This window comes from Panicum virgatum, chromosome 2K (genome assembly GCF_016808335.1).
Source record: "Panicum virgatum strain AP13 chromosome 2K, P.virgatum_v5, whole genome shotgun sequence".
Taxonomy (NCBI): Eukaryota; Viridiplantae; Streptophyta; class Magnoliopsida; order Poales; family Poaceae; genus Panicum; species Panicum virgatum.
Genome location: NC_053137.1, coordinates 62,709,297 through 62,730,343, shown reverse-complemented (window position 1 = coordinate 62,730,343; position 21,047 = coordinate 62,709,297). Strand labels below are relative to the sequence as shown.

Here is a 21,047-nt window from a genome sequence, read left to right as displayed (position 1 = left end):
GTTGCAGGTGAGCCCGAAGTGGTGTTCGACCACTTCTACCCTGCGGATCCAAACGTGGGGGAAGAGTAGATCGTGGTGGCTGTAATGTTGTCCTTGAGCAAGGCACCACTACCTTTGTAAGTCTTTATCGTAATCGAGCTTCGCGAGAGCATGTAAATACAATAAACTTTATGTTTCTGTTTAATATGACTATCATGAGTCCAAGGCTTGTAAGTGAAGTTTGAAACCCACCTATATTGAACTTGTAATATTAAGTGTGTAAAACTGCTCTTCGTGGATAATTGGCGATGTATTCGATTGTAAACGGTGTGTGCATATGCTGAATCCTGGACGTATGTTGAAGCACATACCGGGACTACCGGATTTGATATTATTTTGGATGAATGACGTGTCGGTTATTCGTGTCTCTAGATGTGGGATAACACGTGGCACACGCTCTGGCAAGCATGTGTTAACTCTCATCTGGATGATAATGACCAGCGGTTCGTTTAAAATAGTATCAAATTAGACGGTTCTCACGTCTTACCGCGTTGAAGACGCCCGGAATTACCACTTCTCTGGCGCCGCGGATCCCGGTGAATCCCGCCCGTGAACCGTACCACGAACGCCGGGATCCCCTTGCCTGCGCCGGACGCAAGCCGCTGTCCCGGGCCAGCCTGCCCGAGAATGCAAGATCGATGGTTCCAGGCTGGTTCGTCCTCCCCAATTCCTCCAGCGCGCTCGGCGGCCGGCGCTATGGCGAGCCGCAGTGATGTCGCGGTCTCCCAGCCGGCGCATTCCTTTTTCACGGGAGGGACGCGCAAATCATTGATGGCTCCTGCCACGGTGCCACCGGTGTCGGTACCACGTTAAACAAATCGTCCGGAGCAATTATTGTCAATCCGCGCGGAATAAAAGGGATTTGCAGTTGCTGCAACTTGCGGCCGGAAAAGCAAGAATATATGTGTGGCGCTCACGTTCGGAGCGAGATGTAGATCCACCCATCAGAATTCAGAACCTGCCCCGCCAGCAGTATGAAGCAAAACAGCTTATTGCCAGAAGAGTCAGTCGCGGTTTACTTCAGAAGTTTCAGTATGGGATTTGTGATAGTACCGGTATTTGTTCTCTGAAAGCTGGCGACAAAGTTACTTTGATGCTTTCTGAAAATTCCTGGAGTAAAAGGCACCCCGAAAGTTGGGTTGGAACAGTAGATCCCATCATGGTTTAGCGTAGATGCTCAACACCATGATGGGATTTGAGCGCATCCATCCCACGCCTGATGGCAACCTCCATCATCTGAGGCGGCAAAGATGCCTCATGACAACCTACCATTACTAGGCACTCACCAGCAGGGGCAGGCCAAGCCAGCAAGCAAGCGACAGCCGGCGCTGCGGCAGGATCTGAGGAGCAAATTTGGGTGCGTTGCGCACAGTTGGCACACCTTGCAAGGCCAACTGAAGTATCAACATGCGCAGCAATGGCGTTAGAAAAAACTTACCAGCTGAAGATATCAGTTATCTTCCTCGCAGAAAGCCGTAGAGCACTTCCACAGATCATGTGTACGGCGTACCGGCCGGAGAAATCGGCTGCCTTTAGTTGAAGATGCACGCAAGGCTGATTGGTATTGATTGCACACTATTGCAAAAAGTGAGGAACACATGATCTGGTACATGAAGATTAACTGAGCTGTATCACCTTGCTGTAACTGAGACAAAAGCAGACGTCTTCTGTGAACCGCACGAATGCAACTGAAAAGTTCAAACAAAGGCTGGTGAAATATAACAACTTTAGCTTACTGTGCAACTAAGCAGGCAGGGTGGCAGACTGCAACATTACAGCCTATCTTGGAGCAGATGAGGCCTATGTTATTCAATATTCAGAGTCCAGCCTATGATTTAGGAGATTGCAACTAATTGTAATTATGGTAATATACAGATAGATGCCAGCGATATAATTTGTACTTGGACATCAATCAAAGATATATAATGTGTGGTCACTTATCAGGGAAAGAATCAAAGAACCATATACAGGCATGGAAAGAACCGTGGTAGATAAAACATACTCAGATTTCACAACTTAGAACAGTAAGTGAATGACTACTCACCTGTGCAAGCTAAATATATACATGTAACATCCAAGAGAAGTACAGTATATTATTTTGCAATATGGCATCTAATGCCGAGGTCCCACTCAGGTTTCACTGTAGGCAGACTTGCATCAGGACATCAGCTGGCAGTAAGGATATAAACTGCAATCACAAGAGGTTCCTCAGCAATCAGGGTAAATATTGGAGAAAACCTTTTCCTGAAGTCAAATGTAAGGACAATACAACAAAAAAGAAATTGTGGACTTCGATGAAAAAAATAATGTAGCAAATCAGACATACAAAAATGTTGAGGAGTCTGACCATGACTTTGCACAAGTTCATGACTTCTTGTACCGACAAATAAAGCTGTACATTAGACACATGATACACATCTTTGAAATAACATTTTTCAAACTAGTCTGCATCAACATTCACCTGCATTGAAATATAAAGAGAAACCACAAGACAATCCTGCAGATCTACTAATAACGGTTCACAGAATCCCACAAATGAAAATACAGATCTATAACAAAGCAAGTCAACTCAAGGGTTACAAGTGGTACAGTCCCTCACATCCATACATTGACTAAAAATGTGCAGAACTTCTAAAATAACTTTACCAAAATAGAAAACAAGATGTACTGGTTTTCAGTATGTGAGTGCAAACACAATTTAATTTTTTGGCAAAGAGAACAAGAGAGATAAACTTACAAAAACAGTTAATAGGAAAAACAACAAATGTACCATATAACCTTAAAAAATAGTACTGTTATCTAAGTATAAAATTAAGACAACAAATGTGTGCATGTAACATTATTAATAGGAAAAACTACCAACAGATCAGATCCAAAATGGTAGATGCAGTTACAAAAACAAGGTGGCTCATCCAGTATGAAGGTTCTACACCATGAGTTCCCCTGCAAAGTTAGCAGAGGAACTATATGTATTTCAACAGGTTCTTTTGATTCTTCTTCACAACACATGTAATCTGTACAATCCGCTGTGATGTACATGCCACTAAGGACAAATAAAAAATAGTACTATCTACTTATCATCCTCAGGAATACCAAAAATGGTTTCATTCTCAACAACCGTCTTAAGAAGTGTGTTTTGCCAACAGTTCTAACAGTTTCTGTTTTTCTTGTTTAGATATTCCAGGATAAAGTTTAGGGAGGTTGGTAAGGAATGATTTGGCCTCTACCATCCTTCCATGTCTACAATAGCCCTGCAATATTGAATTGCAAGTTCTCTCATTGGGCCTGCAACCTTGGGCAACCATATAGCGTACTAAATCAATAGCTTCTTCAAACATTGAGTTGGCGACATAGCTCTTGATGAAAATATTGTATGTTACAATATCTGGTTTCACGCCTGAACATTTCATCTCAGAGAACAACCTAGAGGCTTCTTTCATCTGTCCTTTTCTTCCATATGCATATATCACAGTGTTATATGAATATCGATCAGGGCGCATGCCACTTGATTTGATCTCACTGAGGATTGTTTCACACTTTTCACAATCACCTAAACGAGAATACATATGCATCAGGCTATTATAGGTTGCAGTACTGTGGTTGATAGAATTCTCCTTCATGAGTGAAAGGACCTCCTCCACCTTCTTGACCATCCTATTTTTTCCATATATGGATACCATAGCATTAAGAACATTAATATCCAGGGAGAAATGCCTCCTCCTTAGTTCCTCGAATGCCTTTTCTGTCTCAGATAAATTATTAACTTTGTTGTTGACCAAGACCAATGTTTTTACTAGCCAGTTGTGTGGTTCAATCCTCTCCGCATATATATCTTCTGACAGAGCTTTCATTTTGTTCAACTTCTTTGCATTAGCATATGCATGAAGCAGTGAAGAATAACTTAGCTCATTTGGCTTACAATCCCTATCCGCCATTTCAGCAAACAACATTTCTGCCTGTTCCCAGCGACCACCCCGAGCCAATGCAGATAGAACAGCATTATAGGTCGAAATGTCTGGATAAATACCAGCTTCCATCATCCTCTTGTATATCTCCATTGCTTGGTCAAACAAACCACATCGACTATACGAGCTAATCAGTGAAACATATGTGTCAGTCTCAGGGATATATCCAGCTTTCTTCATCTCCTTGAACACCCCAGAAACCTCAGAGTCTAGACCATTCTGCCCGAACACAGCCAAGAGTGTGTTCCACGTGACAACATCCGGCACATACCCAGCAGACTTGAGCTCGTCAAAGACAGCCATCATCTCTATGAACTTCCCCCTCACCCCATGCATCTTGATCAATGCATTGTACGTGCACAAGTTCGGGCTACACCCATTGCTCACCATTTCATTGTATGTACCTACTGCTGCATCAATTTTGCCAATCCTGTCAAGGCCAGAGATCAATGTTGTGTATGTAACCACATCAGGCTTCATCCCCTTCACCTCCATCTCCGTTTTCAGCTCCAGAGCCTCTTTCAGCAACCCATCCTTCACATATGCTGAGATGAGCGAATTGTAGGTCACCACACTGGGTGGACAGCCTGCATTCTCCATCTCCTTGAGCACCACAACTGCATCCTCATGCCTCCGTGCCTTACCATACACATCGAGCAGGGAATTGAACGTGACCTTGTCAGGTTTGAAACCAGCAGCCCTCATCTCATCAAACAACTGTGCCGCCTCCCTGTAAAGCCCCCTACGACGGCAACAGCTGATGAGCGTGTTGTAAGTATACCTGTCCATTGCAACACCGTCCTCCTTCATGGAGTCGACGAGCGCCACAACCTCCTTCCACGGTACAGTCATCTTGGAGTAGACATGGAGAACGACGTTGTAGGTAACGAGAGACGGCCGCACGCCTCTATCCACCATGCGCCGGAACACGTTGACCGCGTCCCGGAACCGGCCGGCACGGGAGAACGCGGACACGAGCGCCGTGTATGCGCTGGCGTCGGGCTCCAGCGCGGCCTCGAGGAGAGCGGAGGCCTCGGCGAGGCGGCCGGCGCGCGCGAGCACGCGGACGGCGGCTGGGAGCACGCGCGGGTGGTGGAGGGCGCGGTCACCGTGGAGGTCCCGCGCGGCGCGGACCGCGACGAGCGCTACGCCGGGGTGCCCCCCGCGGGAGGCGAGCGCGTTCAGGACGGCGGCGAGATCGGTCTCTGAGAGAGCGGCGAGGATGTCGCGCGGGGAGGAGTGTTCCGCCGGGTCGGCGAGGAGCGCGACGAGCGCGCGGCGGGCGGGGAGGGTGAGGGACGGCGGCAGGTGCCACGGCTGGTCGTCGCCGCCGGTCCCGCCTCGGGAGGGGTCGAGTGGGCGGCCGAGACGCGGCTTGCGGGAGGAGGAGGCTGGGTTGGGGCGGGAGGTGGAGAGGAGGGAGGTCGGGGAGAAGAGGCGAGGAGGGGAGGAGGAGGGTGTGTGAGGCTGGCGGTGGGTGATGATGGGGTTGGGGATAGTAGGGCGCGGCGGCGGCGCCGGTGCGCGGAGGGGGAGCGGGAGGGCGAGCGTTTCGGCCATGGCGCGGCCGCGGCGGGCGGGAACCGCCGGGGTTTAGGGGTTATCCGCGGCCGGAGGGGTGGCGGTGGCACCGGCGCGGCCGCTCGTGGTGGAGACGAGGATTGGATGGATGTGCCTGCCAGAGGACGCGGATTCAGGGGTTTTTTTTACATTTTTATCATTATATTATAACAAGAAAGGTCACTAGCTGGATTAGCACTCTTAAACGGGCTCCTACAGATTTAGCATTACTGTAACTGGAAATTTTATATTTTTACCACTTTTGCCTATATGGCAGGACACGGCGGCAGGCCACGTTGGCGCCCGATCAGCAAGGCGGGGCGAAATGTCCTTTGTGCCCCCGCCCCTTTGTTCATGTGCCCGTGACCCCCGGTCCAGCCCGTTGACCGCTCCCACTCTCCTCACCCCCCACTCACTATCTCGCCGCCGCCAACGCCTTTCTTCCCCACTGCGCCGCCGCCGCCGCCTCTTTCGTCCCGCCTCCCCCAGCGCAACGGCAGCCAAGGCTATGGCGCAGAGGGCCGACTCCTCCAGCTCAAGCACGAGTAGGGCAACGAGGAGGTAGGGGAGAGGAGTGAGCTCCGTGTGCAAGCAGCATCCGGTCGGTAAAAAGACTGGGCTGCCTTTGATCGTGTGCCCCGATTGTGATATTGCTCGGGTGATTGAGCTTCGCGTGGTCAAGCTGGAAAGTCATAACAAGGGGTGCATCTTCTTCAAATGCCCGAGAAATGGGGTAAGTTGTGAGTTTTTCTCCATTTTCAATCAAACCTAGGGTTTCAATGTTAATCGTTTTTTTGCAGAATCCGAAGCTGTATGGCTTCTATAAATTTCAGAGGGAGTATTTGGATGAGCTGGTGGAGAAGAAGATGTAAGGATCACCGGGGTGTCCGACCCTAGAGGGGGAGGGGGTGAATAGGGTCACTAATCGCTTTTCTATCCTAGGGCTCAATCTAATTGCATAAGATAAACCTAACACGTCCTACACATGCTAGTTATGACTAAGGTTTATCTATGCTACCCTCTACTTACCCCAAAAGACTTGCCACCTATAGCCAATCCTAATCAAACTAACTAGGAAAGTAAAGGTAAGCAAAAAAGAGTAAATGCGGAAACGTAATGCGGTAAGTAAAGCGGTAAGGGAGAGGATATGCAAACTCCCGTGAAGACACCAAGACACATGATTTAACGTGGTTCGGTTAGGACACCAAAGTCCCTCCCTACGTCCACGGCCACTTGCTCACAAAGAACAAGTGTGATGCCGAGTCTCTTCGCTTGATCACCGTCTTGCCACGCCTCCAAGGCTCCCGACAAGCAAAGGCTAAGTGACGCCAAGTCACAAAGACGAGGTCACCGCCACCGTCTATCTCGAAGCGTCACCACGGCACCGTCTTCACTATCTTGGAGCTTTAACACCAAGTAGGGGCCTCCTTCCCCGCACAAAGTGTCGTTGCCACTCCACACCAAGTCGGAGGGTCACACGACGAGTACACAAGGTGCTTGCCGCAGCAAGGCTTTCTCTCAAGCTAGTTCTCTCAAGAACTAAGCCTAAACAAGCACTAAGCACTCTCACAAGTGTGCTTAAGCCTATATGATGTACAATGAAACTCTATGGTGGTTGGAGATGATCTTTAGCTCTTGTATACTTCCTTGAACTCCAGCCCTCTCAAATGACCCGGCCTTGGGGGTATATATAGGCAGCACAAGCAAATATAGCCGTTGGAGAAAAGCTGCCAGAAAACTGCGTAACGCCGGTTAATCCGACGTACCCCAAAAGCCATCATCGGTTTAACCGGTGTATGTAAACTGCTACGTGAAAAACTAGCTGTTAGCAATTAACCGGTGTATCGCCGGTTTAACCGATGCAATCAACCGGTGTATGTAAAATTAGCGTCGGTTTAACCGGTGATTGTAACTTCTTCACGTTCCTCCAAAAACCACCTCTCTGGACAACTGAACCGATGCAATTGACCGATGCATCGTCGGTTCAACCGGTGTATGTATTTTCATCGGTCTTCGTTTGGCAATGCACCGACGTATGCATTTTCTTCAACGTCGGTTAATCCGGTGAGTGTATCTTCAGTTTCCAGCTTCTGGACAATTACACCGGCGTGTGTCTTTTCCTTAACGTCGGTTCAACCGGTGTATTGAATTTCTTCACAGTCTCTTCGATTCCTTGTCCTTTGGACCGAAGAGGTTTCAGGGGTGGCCCTTCGGGCCTTGCTACGCCTCTCTTCTCTTTGTCATCACTTGAACCTAAAAGCCTGAGAATAGTCATCTTAACAATCACATTAGTCCAAGTGTTGTGTGTGTCATCAATCGTCAAAACATTATATTGAAATATGGCATGAGAGGCCATTTTCGCTACAGAAGATCGTCAGGATATGCTGTCAGCAGATTGATGAACATGGAGGAGAAGAGGATGAAGCACCTGTTGAAGATGAGGGGATGAAGCAACTGGAGAACAAGATGGAGAGACTGATGTGGAAAATGAACATTTTCATTGATTGTATTGCAGTAGTTGTATTGGCGTTTGTGGTAAAATCTATTGCAATGAACTGATGTAGACAGTAGTGTGTTTTAGTAGGGAATGAACTTGACTGAGCAAATGAAAACATGGAGTGTGTTCATGTCTAGTTTGTAAAGTGCTCAGCTGCTTTTAAATGCAAATTGAATGAGCAAATGAAATGAGGTAATTTGAATGAGCAAATGGATACAAATTGAACAGAAAAGATGACCATGACATAACACATAGGACATGATAAATGTTACCAACAGAAAATACATGGAGTTCCCAACTACAATTATTCATACAACACAGAAGTTGCCAAAGGCCATGCAAAATACAGTATTTTGGCCAATCATACACCACAAAAGACACTAGCGTCACTGCTCACTTCTCACAGCTCACTCCTCACTTGCTCTTGTGTGCTTTCTTCTTAGGTGGTGTTTTTTTCACTTTACTTGCCAAGGTCTTCTTCTTTGGTGTAAGTTTCTTGCCATATTCACCATCTGAGAATAGTATCTTGCCATGGAAACAAGTACACACATTGAACAAATGACTTAAATACTTTGGAAAAAGATGTTATAGACAATGACAATAACCTTTTTGATGGGGGTAGTCTAAATGGGTTCTGGACCATTAATCACTGCCAAAGCCATAGATTCAAAGGGTGCTTCTTCACTTGCCTCAGGGACAGATGATGCAAATTCATTCCTGGTAGCTTCAACCTCTTCCCTTGCTGCTGCTTCTGCTGCTTCTCTTGCTGCTGCTGCCTTCAGTTCTGCTTCTTCTGCATCTCTCTTTGCTTTTGCAGCAACTTCCCTTGCTAGTGCTCCTCTAGTCCTTGGAGTTGGCTGTTCCTGGGCGCGCGTGAGAGCAGGAGAGCTGGGCTGGGCTCCCTCCCACTGACGGGTGGGACCTAGTCGTCAGCCCCCTATTTAGGGTTGTTTTTTATTTCATTTCAAAATTGTTTAATTTGGCTGATATTTCATAAATGTGTAACAAATTATAGAAAAATGCTAAAAATTCAAACTAAATTTTCTTAGGTTTCTAAAATCAAGATCTTCAGAGGAAAAATACTCATGCTTGTGAAATGTCACTTTTTCCCCTGCTAAAAAATTAGTTTGTGTTTAAGCTAGTTTATTTAATACGGGTTGTTCGGTTGCTCTAAAAATTATGAAATTTATTCAGTAGATTACTCTTTATATGCGTAGTCCACTGAAAAATTTTCAGGTGCATAGTCTATGTGTATGTTTGTGGATCTAATATTGCTTGATTTCCCTTCTAGGGCTAAAAGAAATACTTTTCTATATCAATAAATGTTGGTAATTTATTTATGCACTCCTTATCAGTAGTTTTTCATGATAGAAAAGTTGTGCTACTAGATCCTTATGGCGTGTTAAGTTGTGATCTTTAATTAGTTCCTAGCTTCGGTTTTTATCCCTGATTCTTGTGGTTAGTTAATTCTAAGTCCGTAGTTTTATGTTTTCCTTGTGCTCTAGATGTGCGATTAATCGTCCTAAATAGTTTAGTAGCTGTTGTTTTGAAGGAAACACTTCAGGCTAAAACGAGTTGAACTTCTGAACCGCACCTAAGCACTTAAATCGTTCAGCTGTTACCTTCTTTGTGGTGGCTACTCAGTAGATGCATGTCAGATCTGTCGGTTCTTCAATTGCTTTGTATCGAAATGCATCGCATCATGAGCATCCATACTCAGCTGTTACCTCCTACAACTCCGGAAGTAGGAGGTAGTCGAAACCGGTAAGCTAAATGCCTGATTTGCAACGATACTTTGAATCGCGACCTGCTACTCTGGGAGTGGAATGATGGCGGGTGTTGGAGTGTATGCCGTCTCCTAGTTCTCTGGTAGTTCGCTGTGAGGGGCCTTTCACCCGGGTTTTGGCAGGCGTGATTCAGACGTCGGGGTAATGATGGGAACGGTTGGTCACTGTGTTACATCGTAGTAAAGAAGTGAAAATGAGAAGAGAAGTATGATGAGATATGTTTGTGGTACTCTGTAAAGATTAATGTGATCAACCATGCTTACTTTAGATGTTCAGGCAAATCTAGTTGGTACTTGATAAACTTAAATTGAGCTAAAATATTGAAAGTAAGGATCCAGTATTAGTAGCTTTTCAGCAAAACAAACTCCAGAGCCAAAAAGCTTTGCATGTCTAGATAGTGGGCTAAGTGTACCCATAGTCGGGTAAGCCTTGCTGAGTATTAGTATACTCAGGGTTTGTTGTCACCCTGTTTTCAGGTAACTGCTGCTGGTTGGAGTTAACCAGGATCCACATCGATGGGCTCGATGTGACGTCCTCACGTCATTGTAGTTACTATTGTTTTTTTTCTAAACTAAACTTCTATTTAAATTTCGCTGCATGTTGAACTCTGATAATTTGTTTTAAAACTCATTTTGTAAAGCTCTTCTTTGTAAATTAAATTTGAGAAATTTTGTCTGCTTGTAATCATCTATGCTCGTCTTCGTGCGAGACTTCCAGTGTTTTTCGATCCTTAACCCGACAGACGACCGGATTACACCGTTTTAAGTGCGTGGCAACTTGATTAACAATTAAGATGATAGTTAGCGCACTTAAGCCGGTTTAATTTGGGCGGTTCTGTTACAGTTCAGTAGCATTAGCAGCAGTTGGCTTGGACTTCTTTTTCCTCTCAGACTTGGCAGGATTCTTCTTCTTAGGTTTCTTCCTGTAAAAAAGTGTAATGGATCATGGTTACAAAGTAAGAAATTATGTGAAGACACTAGGAAAAATAAAGTAGTTATGCACCTTTTTTTTTCTAGTCAAGTGACACTTCGAGCTAGTAGCTCTGTGACCATACTCAAGACAGTTAGGGCACCTGACTTGCCTAGTTGCTTTGCCTGATTTCTCCCTAGCTGGTTTGATCCTATTTTTCCTCAATCTTCCTGGCTCTTTCTTTTTCTGGATAGGAGGGTGCAGTGTAAACCCCTTGTCAACTTCAGGCCATTGATTCCTATCAGTAATGCTAGGAATAATGCCTGCATAAGCTGCTTGAAACTTGGCCACTGAATAGTAGTTGTCCACAAAAGAACCCATGTCAGGTTGCCTCATGCTAGTTATCACAGTTAATGCATGTGGACATGGTTTACCAGTCACTTGCCACTGTCTGCATGTGCAAATTTTTTGAGACAAGTACACAACATGTCTTCTAACTTCTTCATCTTTGTACACCTCTGTGACTTCAGCTTCATTTGGGTGACCTTTGGAAATCATCAAGTGTCCTAGTCCCCTAGATACAGCATTGAGCTGATGTATCACAGCAGGCAATATACCATGAGGCAATGATGTGGAAATCTTCCTCCTTTTGGCAAACAAGATCATTACCTTCTCTCTAATAGCATCTGCCATGCAATGCAGAGGTAGGTCTTTCATCTCTTTGATCCATGCATTCCAATATTCAGCTAAATTGTTGTTTATATAGTCACACTTGATGTCTGGAGAGAACTTGCTTCTTGCCCAAAGAAAAGGATGATGCTCATCTAACCATTTCTGGATGTCTGGACTAGCTGCCAGCACCTTGTCAAAGAAATATTTGAATTTATGTGGAGAATATGCTCTAGCTGCAGGCCACATGTTTTTGGCATATACATCACCGGTGTAGTAGTTCTTTAGGTTATCCATTAAATGTCAGAAACATTCTCTCCACTCTGCATCTGGAAACACATCTTTGACAGATGACTCTAGTCCCTTGCATGCATCTGTACAGATAGCTAAATGCTGCATGGGGCCTATTGATTTCTTAAGTTGTTGCATGAACCAAATCCAATTTTCCTTGCTCTCTCCTTCAAAAAAACCAAAGGCCACTGGAAACATCCAATTGTGCCCATCCAAAACTAATGCTGCAGGCATGTGGCCACACCACATGCTATTTAGATGAGTGGCATCTATACTAAGGTAAGGCCCGCAGCCATTCAAGAAACCATCTATACTAGCTTTGAAGGCACAGGAAAATTTGCTAAACCTAACTTTGTCATCCTCATCAGTGACAGTGTCTATCTCTACCACACTGCCTGGAGATCTCAATTCTATCTCTGCCTTAAACCTATACAACCAATCAATGGAATCAGTCCACTTACCAAAAATCCTCTCAGATGCTCTCTTTGTCCCATTGTACACTATCTGGTAGGGGATTTCAATGTTGTATTTGAATCCCAACTGCTTTTGCATTTCTGAAGTCCCCATTGTTGGGTTCATCTTGAGCAATGGAATAGCTCTCTCTGCCACCCAGTTTATTGATGTCATCTTGCTCAGAACTCTTTGTGTAGATACACACTGATGTTGTCCCTCATTTATTTGTATCTGCATTTACAAAATAGAAATTAAGTTAGGTTCAATTATAATTAAATAAGTAAAATATCAGAGTATGCAAACAACCACAAATAAGTAAGTAACAATCACAGTATGAACAAATTTTAGAAGTTATACCCTGACACTACCATCATGCTATGTTCTAGCTCTAAGTTTCCATGGACACCCTAGAGCTGCACAGCAAACCCTGTACATTTCTTTGTCAGAGTGCTCAGTTTGAAGCTCAAACTCGTTAACAATAGCATGCTGCTTAGCTGCAAACCTCAACTCTGGCATGCTGGGGTAGCAGATGCCTACACTCAGATCAGGCTGGTCCCTGTCCCATTCATATAGTGGGTCCTCATCAGCTGTGTCATCAACATTTACAGCTGCTTCATTGATGTCTTCCTGCATCTCTGCTGACATAGCTGGAAATGACATATCTTGTCCATGACCAACTTCTTCTGGTTCCACAACATCCTTGAATCCCATTGCCTCAAATACAAGGTCCTCATCAACAAGCTGTGCAGCTATACCATCATCATCTGGGTTCTCTAAAATGGTCAGAGTGCTCCAATCAACTGCTGGTGGCTGTTGAGCAGGTGCTGCTTGCGGGGAACTGTGGGTATCACCACATCCTTCAACATCAGTAGCCTCTGCATTGGTTTCATTAGTCACACCAGAGACACATCTACCTTTTGAAGCATCTGATGAAGATTTTCCCTTAATAGAGTCCTTGCTCACAACATCTACTACAAGAATAGCCTGCCTCTCATCCCATCTGTCCTTAATCATCTGCTGCATATGTTCATCCCTCCTTAGCTTCCACTCAGACCCAGTATCTTGGTCAAGAACCCAAACTGCCAGTGTTTGACTAGGCCCCCATATAATCTTTGAGGCCAAATCCTCACTGAATTGAGCCAGTACTGACTGTTCCTATCAAACCATATGTTATGCTGCTGCTCTGCCATTTCCACTAGCACATATTCACAATCAGCAACATATGGAGAAACCTTAACAACTAGCCTAAACGCACTACCAGGTTCGATCCTGGCATTATCATAAATAATGAAAACAAATGAGGACCCACACACGCTCTTGCTATGCATAGTAGACACATTCATCGGGTGGAGCTTAAGAACTCACCAGGGAGGGCAATCACCAGGATCCATTGCGACCACGGGAGATGGCGACCTATTACATCACACGCCTGAACCGAGAAACAAGAAATCAAAAGCCGCAAAACCTGAGATCCCGCAAAACCTAACCCTAATCGCTGCAGGTGGCCATGAGGAAACAAGCCCACGTACCTTTCCCTTAGTCGCGGCGGAATGGAATTGCGGTCACCATGGCAAGAGCCAAAGGCCGCCGTTGCGTTGGGGGAGGCGGGATGGGAGAGGCGGCGGCGGCGGCGCAGTGGGGAAGAAAGGCGGCGGCGGGATAGCGAGAGGGGGGTGAGGAGAGTGGGAGCGGTCAACGGGCTGGACCGGGGGTCATGGGCACATGAACAAAGGGGCGGGGGCACAAAGGACATTTCGCCTCGACTTGCTGACCGGGCGCCAACGTCGCCTACCGTCGTGTCCTGCCACGTAGGCAAAAGTGGTAAAGACGTAAGATTTCCAGCTACAGTAGTGCTAAATCTGTAAGAGCCCGTTTAAAAATACTAAACCAACGAGTGACCTTTCTTATAATAGTAAAAATGGGAAAAAAAACCGGATTCAGAGCCTCAGTGAGGAGTGCTGGGCCGGACGGCCGATGATCTCTCTCCCGGCAGCTTACAGGCCCAATAACGTAAATGAATGGGGCTCTAATGGCCTGGTATGGGCTTATGGGGCGGGCTAGCGACTCATTTAACAACAACTACTCCTATATATGTTTTCTCCAAAAAAAAATACTCCTATAGATGAAAAAAAGGAATATCAGTTAAATCGTAGATTCTCCTAAAAAAAGGTTAAATCTTAGATAGCATTTGCTTTATTTATCGTTTTTAGTTCTACTTTCCATACACACGAAACTCTCGCTTATTTTCACTTTTCCTTTATTTAGGTACATACATGTACATCCAGCACCGAGTAGCTGCAGGTAGCTACTTCATCTATGTCATGTGTCAGTTTCTCAGCTTAAGATCTCCATTACAGGATTCCATCTTCCATCGCCCCTTCGCCCACAGTCAGGCAACTGCTTACAATAACTCGAGATGGTTTTACTTACTTTTTGTTTCCAGACAGATACAGTGAACAGGGTCGTGCTCTCCACTTTGCGATCGATGCATTCAACATCTGTGACCGGCGGTGTTATCCTATCCTTATGTTTGCCACAGTTGTCTGCTACAATCATGCTAAAAAAAATCATCAAACTTTGCTCCCTCCAATCAGATTGTTCCACAGATTAACCTTGGTGTATTGTCCCTGTTCATGATAGTCACGTCCTGAGGCATTCATTCCTAATGGACGCAGGAAGCAGAAGGCATCTCTTGCTCTCAAAAGTTAAAAAGTGATGGTAACTGCCCCTATTCTAAATTTGATATATGCACATATCATTTGTACCTAAGACATATCATTTGTATCTTTCGGCAACGCTTATCTCTTCTAAACGACAAGCTTCTTCCCAGAGCACTCCAGCGCTTAGTGTGCCCGCGTTGGTGTCACTTCACCCTCTCTAATGGTGGCCCAGTGATTTGGAAAAGGCGCATTTGGCATCAGTGCGCTCCTCCGATGATGTGGGGATAAAAAGCAGAGACGAGGAGGAGGGTGACTACCAACAATGGCGACTGGCGAGTCTTCTATCTCTGACGTCCCACCAGCAGCATGTCAGCCACCCAACGTCATAGTGCAATATGTCAGAGAAATCGTTTCCAACATCATCTGGGACAGACGACAGTGACTAGCACCTGCTGACTGTTGCCGTCCCACCCGCAATTGAATTGGGTAATCATACTTTTGCAAATCTCCCATCTCACCCCTCCTCCTGTGCCCCTCTCCTTAGATGTTGATTCGATGGTTCAGATTGAAGTTTCTATAGTTTGCATGAAAAAATTGGTTTGCACCATAAATTCCCAATATAATAACCCTCGCTCTGGAGTATGCTCGATAGCTCGCCGGAGATATGGCTAAAGACGACGGCCCGGCGGAGATAGTGGAGCAGAAGGCGGCGGCTCCGGCTCCGCGGTCATTCGCGTCAGTGTTCGTGCACGCAGATGCGGCGGACGTGGCGCTGATGGTGCTGGGCCTGGTGGGCGCCATGGGCGACGGCATGTCGACGCCGGTGATGCTGGCCATCACCAGCCGCGTCTTCGACGACGCCGGCAGCGGCGCTGATCACCTCCAGCAGTTCAACTCCAAGATGAACGAGGTACAATTCCATCTCTGACGACCTCCAATTGTAGACAATGTTACATCCATGGACAGCAACACTGACGCATCCACTTGGACTTGGTCACTGTCCCAGAACGTGAGGAACACGCTCTTCCTGGCTGCCGCACACTGGATCGCGGCGTTCCTAGGTGGGCGCGCACAGCCACATGAACGCCGGCCACTAGCTACTCCGGGTGCTGCCTTCGATCTCACACCGTGGTTTGATTGTTTTCTTTTCCGTGCAGAGGCCTATTGCTGTACGCGGACGGCGGAGCGGCAGTCGTCGCGGATGCGGGCACGGTACCTGAGGGCGGTGCTCCGGCAGGATGTGGAGTACTTCGACCTCACCGTGGGCTCGACGTCGCAGGTGGTCACCGGCGTCTCCGGCGACACCCTCTTCGTGCAGGACGCGCTAAGCGAGAAGGTGCCCAACTTCGTGATGAACGTCGCCATGTTCGTGGCCAGCTACGCCGTCGCGCTCGCGCTGCTGTGGCGGCTCACGCTGGTGTCGCTGCTCATCGTCCCCGGCTTCCTGTACGGCCGCGCCCAGGCCGGCCTGGCGCGCCGGATGCGGGAGCAGTACGCGCGCCCGGGCGCCATCGCCGAGCAGGCCATGTCGTCGGTCCGCACCGTGTACTCGTTCGCCGTGGAGAGGGCCACCGTGGCGCGGTTCTCCGCCGCGCTGGAGGAGTCGGTGCGGCTCGGGCTCAGGCAGGGGCTCGCCAAGGGCCTCGCCGTCGGCAGCGGCGGCATCCGCATCGCCATCTTCGCCTTCAACGTTTGGTACGGCAGCCGCCTCGTCATGTACCACGGCTACAAGGGCGGCACCGTCTACATCGTCTCCGTCATCATCGTCGTCGGAGGCGGGTACGTCATGCTAGCTAGGCGCAACTCCGTCCATGCCTCGCCGTAGATTTTGTTTCGCCGATGTTCCACTGACGCGAAACCACGCAGAGCGTTGGGGTCGGCGTTGTCAAACATCAAGTACCTGACGGAGGCGAGCTCGGCGGCGGAGAGGATCATGGAGCTGATCAGGCGGGTGGCCAAGATAGACTCGGAGAGTGGCGCCGGCGAGGTGCTGGAGAACGTCGCCGGCGAGGTGGAGTTCAGGAACGTGGCATTCTGCTACCCGTCGCGACCGAAGAGCCCCGTCTTCGTGAACTTGAGCCTGCACGTGCCGGCCGGACGCTCGGTGGCGCTGGTGGGTGCCAGTGGCTCAGGGAAGTCGACGGTGATCGCGCTGCTGGAGCGCTTCTACGACCCGTCGGCCGGGGAGGTGACCCTCGACGGCGTGGACATCCGGAGGCTTCAGCTCAAGTGGTTGCGCGCGCAGATGGGGCTCGTCAGCCAGGAGCCAGCGCTGTTCGCGACATCGATCCGGGAGAACATAAAGTTTGGTAAAGAGGACGCCACGGAGGAGGAGGTCACGGCTGCAGCGAAGGCGGCCAACGCCCACGGCTTCATCTCGCAGTTGCCGCGGGGCTACGACACGCAGGTATATCATGTGCCATGTTCTGCTTGCTTACTGCACTTGCAATCTCTGAAAAAGATGAAGTTCTATGGTTGAAATTCTAAAGAAAATTGCTTTTCAAAAAAAAAACTAAAGAAATAAGAAGAGTAGATGCATCAAACTCAAGGATATTTGCAAGCTATGCTAAATACTGCACGAAGAAATCAAATTGTTCACAAAGAAGATGAAGAAACATATCTTGTGTATCCTCTTTCACTTTCACCTTTCAAGAGGGTAACCGTATCATCATTTGCCAATAGAAACTTCTGTCAGTTCAATTGCGACTATCTCTACTGTGGGCAGGGACCAAACTAAGACTAGAAACAATCAAATATCGAGCTCGATATTTGCGGTTCACATCACAGGAAGGATGCGACTAAGCAGTATGTCATCTAACAAAAACTGAACAGGCATGTCAGTATTACATTTTTATAATAGATAACAAAAAGTACAAATATATTCTTCTAACAAGGGATGTCCTGACCATATCCTAACTGTTGTCAATCATGTAGGGGAGTAATGTATACACGCCGACTGTTAAGAAAGTTTGTAAATGGAATAAGACAGTCATACAAGCAAAAGTTTTCTGATGTATATAATTTGTAACTTTGCTGAAGTAATCAAAGCTCAATTTTCTATACTCTCGCACAACAAACTTGGTTTATTATTTTTTATTTCAATATGAACTACATAACTTTACAAGTGTTAATGTGTTATCTCATCATGCAAAAAGTTCATTTGATTTGTTGACGTTGTCCAAATCATAGACCTTAGGACTAGACTTGTTCAATGAAATATAAGAGGTTGTTCTTTCTGGACACTAACCATACACAACCTAACAGGTGGGTGAGCGTGGTATCCAAATGTCTGGAGGACAGAAGCAAAGGATTGCTATTGCTAGAGCAATCCTAAAGTCACCCAAGATCCTCCTCCTTGATGAAGCCACCAGTGCATTGGACAGTAATTCAGAGCGTGCTGTGCAGGAGGCGCTTGAATCGGTCTCCGTAGACCGAACAACTATTATGGTTGCACATCGTCTCTCTACAATCCGCAATGCTGATATGATTGTTGTCATGCAGTCTGGTGAGGTGAAGGAGTTAGGGACCCATTATGAGCTCAATGCACAAGAGAATGGCATATACTCATCTCTTGTACGCCTTCAACAAACCACAGATGTGGGCATGACTGAGGAGGCTGGGAAAACTGGAAGTACTGATATTTTGCGGCAATCAGACAGTCAAAGTATAACCAGGAATTTCTCTGTAGCAAGTAGGTCAAGCTCATCACGTTTGATAGGTGACGCAAAATATGATGGTAACTTAAGGGATCTAAAGCCTCCCGTGCCATCATTCGGGAGGCTACTTATGCTTAATGCGCCAGAGCTGAAGCAGGCATCAGCCGGAATCTTCAGTGCAATTGTATCTGGAGGTATACAGCCTGTGTTTGCCTATGCCATGGGCAGTGTGACCTCGATCTTCTTCTCGACAGATCATCAAGAGATCAAGAAGGAAACACGGACCTACACACTTATCTCTGCCGGCCTTGCAATGCTGACATTCCTTATCAAAATTTATTATCTTTGTCCCATACAGTTCATGCAGAATTTTCTTCCGTTCATGCAGAATTCGACGGCCGGCGTGGCTTCTTGGGCGGCAAAGGCAAAGGGCTCTGCACCTCATCGTCCTCGCCCCGCCGCCTCACGCCGGGCAATCCTATCTCCGGCACCAGGGGCGCCAGGTTCAGGTCAAACCCACACCCACCGACCGCGCCCGACCCTGCAGCGCTGGGCAGCGACGCCGACACCGACGGCCCGTGCAGGTAGTGGAACCTCTTGTGCCCGCCGAGCGCCTGCCCGGTCTCGAAGCCCCTGCGGCACACCGTGCAGACGTACCGCCCGGCGCCGCTGCTCCCGGACGCCGATGATGCCTGCGAGGTTGCTTCCATCTGATGATGGAACAATGGCGCCGCGCCACCACCCGCTGCCGGCTTGCGGTGGCTCGCCTTGTGGCCGCCGAGCGCCTGGTACGACGCGAACGCCTTGCCGCAGAGGGGGCACCGGAAGTGGAGCGGGAGCTCGGCCGCCGATGAGGCCGCCGCGGACGATGATGGCGCCGCCACGACGTGTGGCCGACGCGGCGGCGCCGTCGCGCCGGCTTGCTGGCACGCGGCGGCGAGCGCCATGAGGCACAGGGACAGGTACTCGTCTTGGTCCATTTTCACGCTGGCGACCGAGCTCCTGCCGTGACGATGATCTGCGAGGATGGCGATTGCTTGCGCTGCATCGGCACCCACGGTTACTTATAGGCCGTCATGGCGGCGCGCCGTGCGTGGTCGCGTCAAAGGACAAAGGAGCACGAGGGCGCGCGGAAGGGGCGAGCACGAAGCGGCAGGCTTGGAACGTGGAACCGATCTCTGTTGGGGCGGCACACACTTGCGCGCGTGCATTTGGACTCGTGGGGCCTGGTCTTTCAGTCGGTCCGAACTCGGCATCAACTTGCAATTTTTCTAAGCAAATTTGAGCAACTTTTGTGCACAGAAATCTCGCGAATTCCGTGTCTTTCAGGGGTAAACAAAATCGACTACGTTCTGCTAAGCATTCTAGAACGATGATTGATACCTGGACACCTGCACGTTTGCCACACTATAGGCCATGGTTTTTGAAGAAGTCGTGTCTAGTTTTTGCGTCCGGTCTCGACGGACAGGCACACGGTCCCGATGCAAGGGGCATCAATCAAGAAGACAAAATGAGACAAAATAGGGACGTGTCTCAACTCAAAACGGGACGGTTGGGCACTCCTCACAAATGGAACCGCCGACTTTGTTAGCCCAGCCCATAGAAACTACTGGGCCCATTCCGGCCTGCAAATAGAAACCTTCGTCAACGGCTGTTTGTACAAAAATTTACGGACAAAGCCGTCACGGACGACGTGAACAGCAGCTGAAACCCCGAACTGAATCACGCACTCATGAACTCATGCCTGTACAGTAGTAGCAGGACCACGGCTCCGGCCGTGACACAAGACAGGAAGAAGAACGCGGCCGCTAGTTCTACTAGAATCAAATCGACGTCACCGGGGCCGTTGCAATCTCGCCGCCGACCAGTTCAACGACGCGACCTCCCCAGCTGCACTATGCAAGTGGCAGCCGGCCCAGCCCGAACGCGGCAGGTGGATGGAAGTCATGGAACCCAGGTCTCTCTCCAGTCCCCGGCCTCTCGGGCACTCATCCCCCCGCCATAAAAGAGCCGAAAGCGCCCAGAACCCGCCGCCGCCGCGCCGCATGACCCCCGCGGGCCGGCGTTAATGTTGGCGCGCAAAGGTCTCGTCACGCGACGCCGATCAACCGAGACGTTGTGCGCTCCGTCCGTTGGCAGCCGAGCCGAATGGGCACGGGCACGGGTGCCCGATCCGCGGCCGCCAATAGATCCACGCGCCGCCGGCTCACCCGCCGGCGAGTGCCGATTCGCCACCAGTTAACGAGTGACCTGAGGCCTCGCCGCGGCGTAGTTGAGCGGCGGGGAGCTTGTTGCTTCGTCAGCCACCCCCTTTCGTAACGTAGTAAGCCAATAGATAGCGAACGCTAGGCACGCGCGTCGGTGCCGTTCGAGCGATGGTACAGGAGACGTCGCCTGTCGAAATCTTGTCAAGGAATTACGTGGGCTAATGTCTGGCAGGTGGCAGCGATTGATCATCACTGACACGGAATCGGGCCCTCGAAGTTCATTCCTTGAGCTTGTGTGTACACGCCAGGCAAATAGAGTAGGATATTAGGGAGGAATCCTCGTCGAATCTATTT

At 48.4% G+C, this 21,047-nt stretch overlaps 2 protein-coding genes across 4 annotated transcripts; one reads left to right on the top strand and one right to left on the bottom strand.

Annotated features, from left to right (window-relative positions):
• Nucleotides 1-2,881: 2,881 nt before the first annotated feature.
• Nucleotides 2,882-5,697, bottom strand: LOC120693374 (pentatricopeptide repeat-containing protein At5g02860-like). Its single transcript, XM_039976795.1, has one exon. The coding sequence runs from the start codon at nucleotides 5,562-5,564 to the stop codon at nucleotides 3,162-3,164; it is 2,403 nt and encodes an 800-aa protein (XP_039832729.1). The 5' UTR covers nucleotides 5,565-5,697; the 3' UTR covers nucleotides 2,882-3,161.
• A 9,734-nt stretch (nucleotides 5,698-15,431) lies between these two features.
• LOC120693353 (putative multidrug resistance protein) lies at nucleotides 15,432-19,845 on the top strand. Of its 3 annotated transcripts, XM_039976785.1 has the most exons (6): nucleotides 15,432-15,740; nucleotides 15,837-15,891; nucleotides 15,988-16,609; nucleotides 16,697-17,237; nucleotides 18,095-18,680; nucleotides 18,875-19,791. In XM_039976785.1, the coding sequence occupies exons 1-6, from the start codon at nucleotides 15,495-15,497 to the stop codon at nucleotides 19,072-19,074; spliced, it is 2,250 nt and encodes a 749-aa protein (XP_039832719.1). In that variant the 5' UTR covers nucleotides 15,432-15,494; the 3' UTR covers nucleotides 19,075-19,791. The 3 variants fall into 3 exon arrangements, with proteins under 3 accessions (XP_039832719.1, XP_039832706.1, XP_039832712.1); XM_039976772.1 differs by having other exon boundaries at nucleotides 18,095-19,845; XM_039976778.1 differs by lacking the exon at nucleotides 15,837-15,891 and having other exon boundaries at nucleotides 15,481-15,740; nucleotides 18,095-19,845.
• Nucleotides 19,846-21,047: the final 1,202 nt, after the last annotated feature.

Bases quoted from the DNA above. Each gene is read 5' to 3' on its own strand.
- LOC120693374 (XM_039976795.1), bottom strand. From the start codon at position 5,564: ATGGCCGAAACGCTCGCCCTCCCGCTCCCCCTCCGCGCACCGGCGCCG.
- LOC120693353 (XM_039976772.1), top strand. From the start codon at position 15,495: ATGGCTAAAGACGACGGCCCGGCGGAGATAGTGGAGCAGAAGGCGGCG. The intron at 15,741-15,836 runs GTACAATTCCAT...TCACTGTCCCAG, and splicing joins TCAACTCCAAGATGAACGAG to AACGTGAGGAACACGCTCTT. The intron at 17,238-18,094 runs GTATATCATGTG...ACAACCTAACAG, and splicing joins CGCGGGGCTACGACACGCAG to GTGGGTGAGCGTGGTATCCA.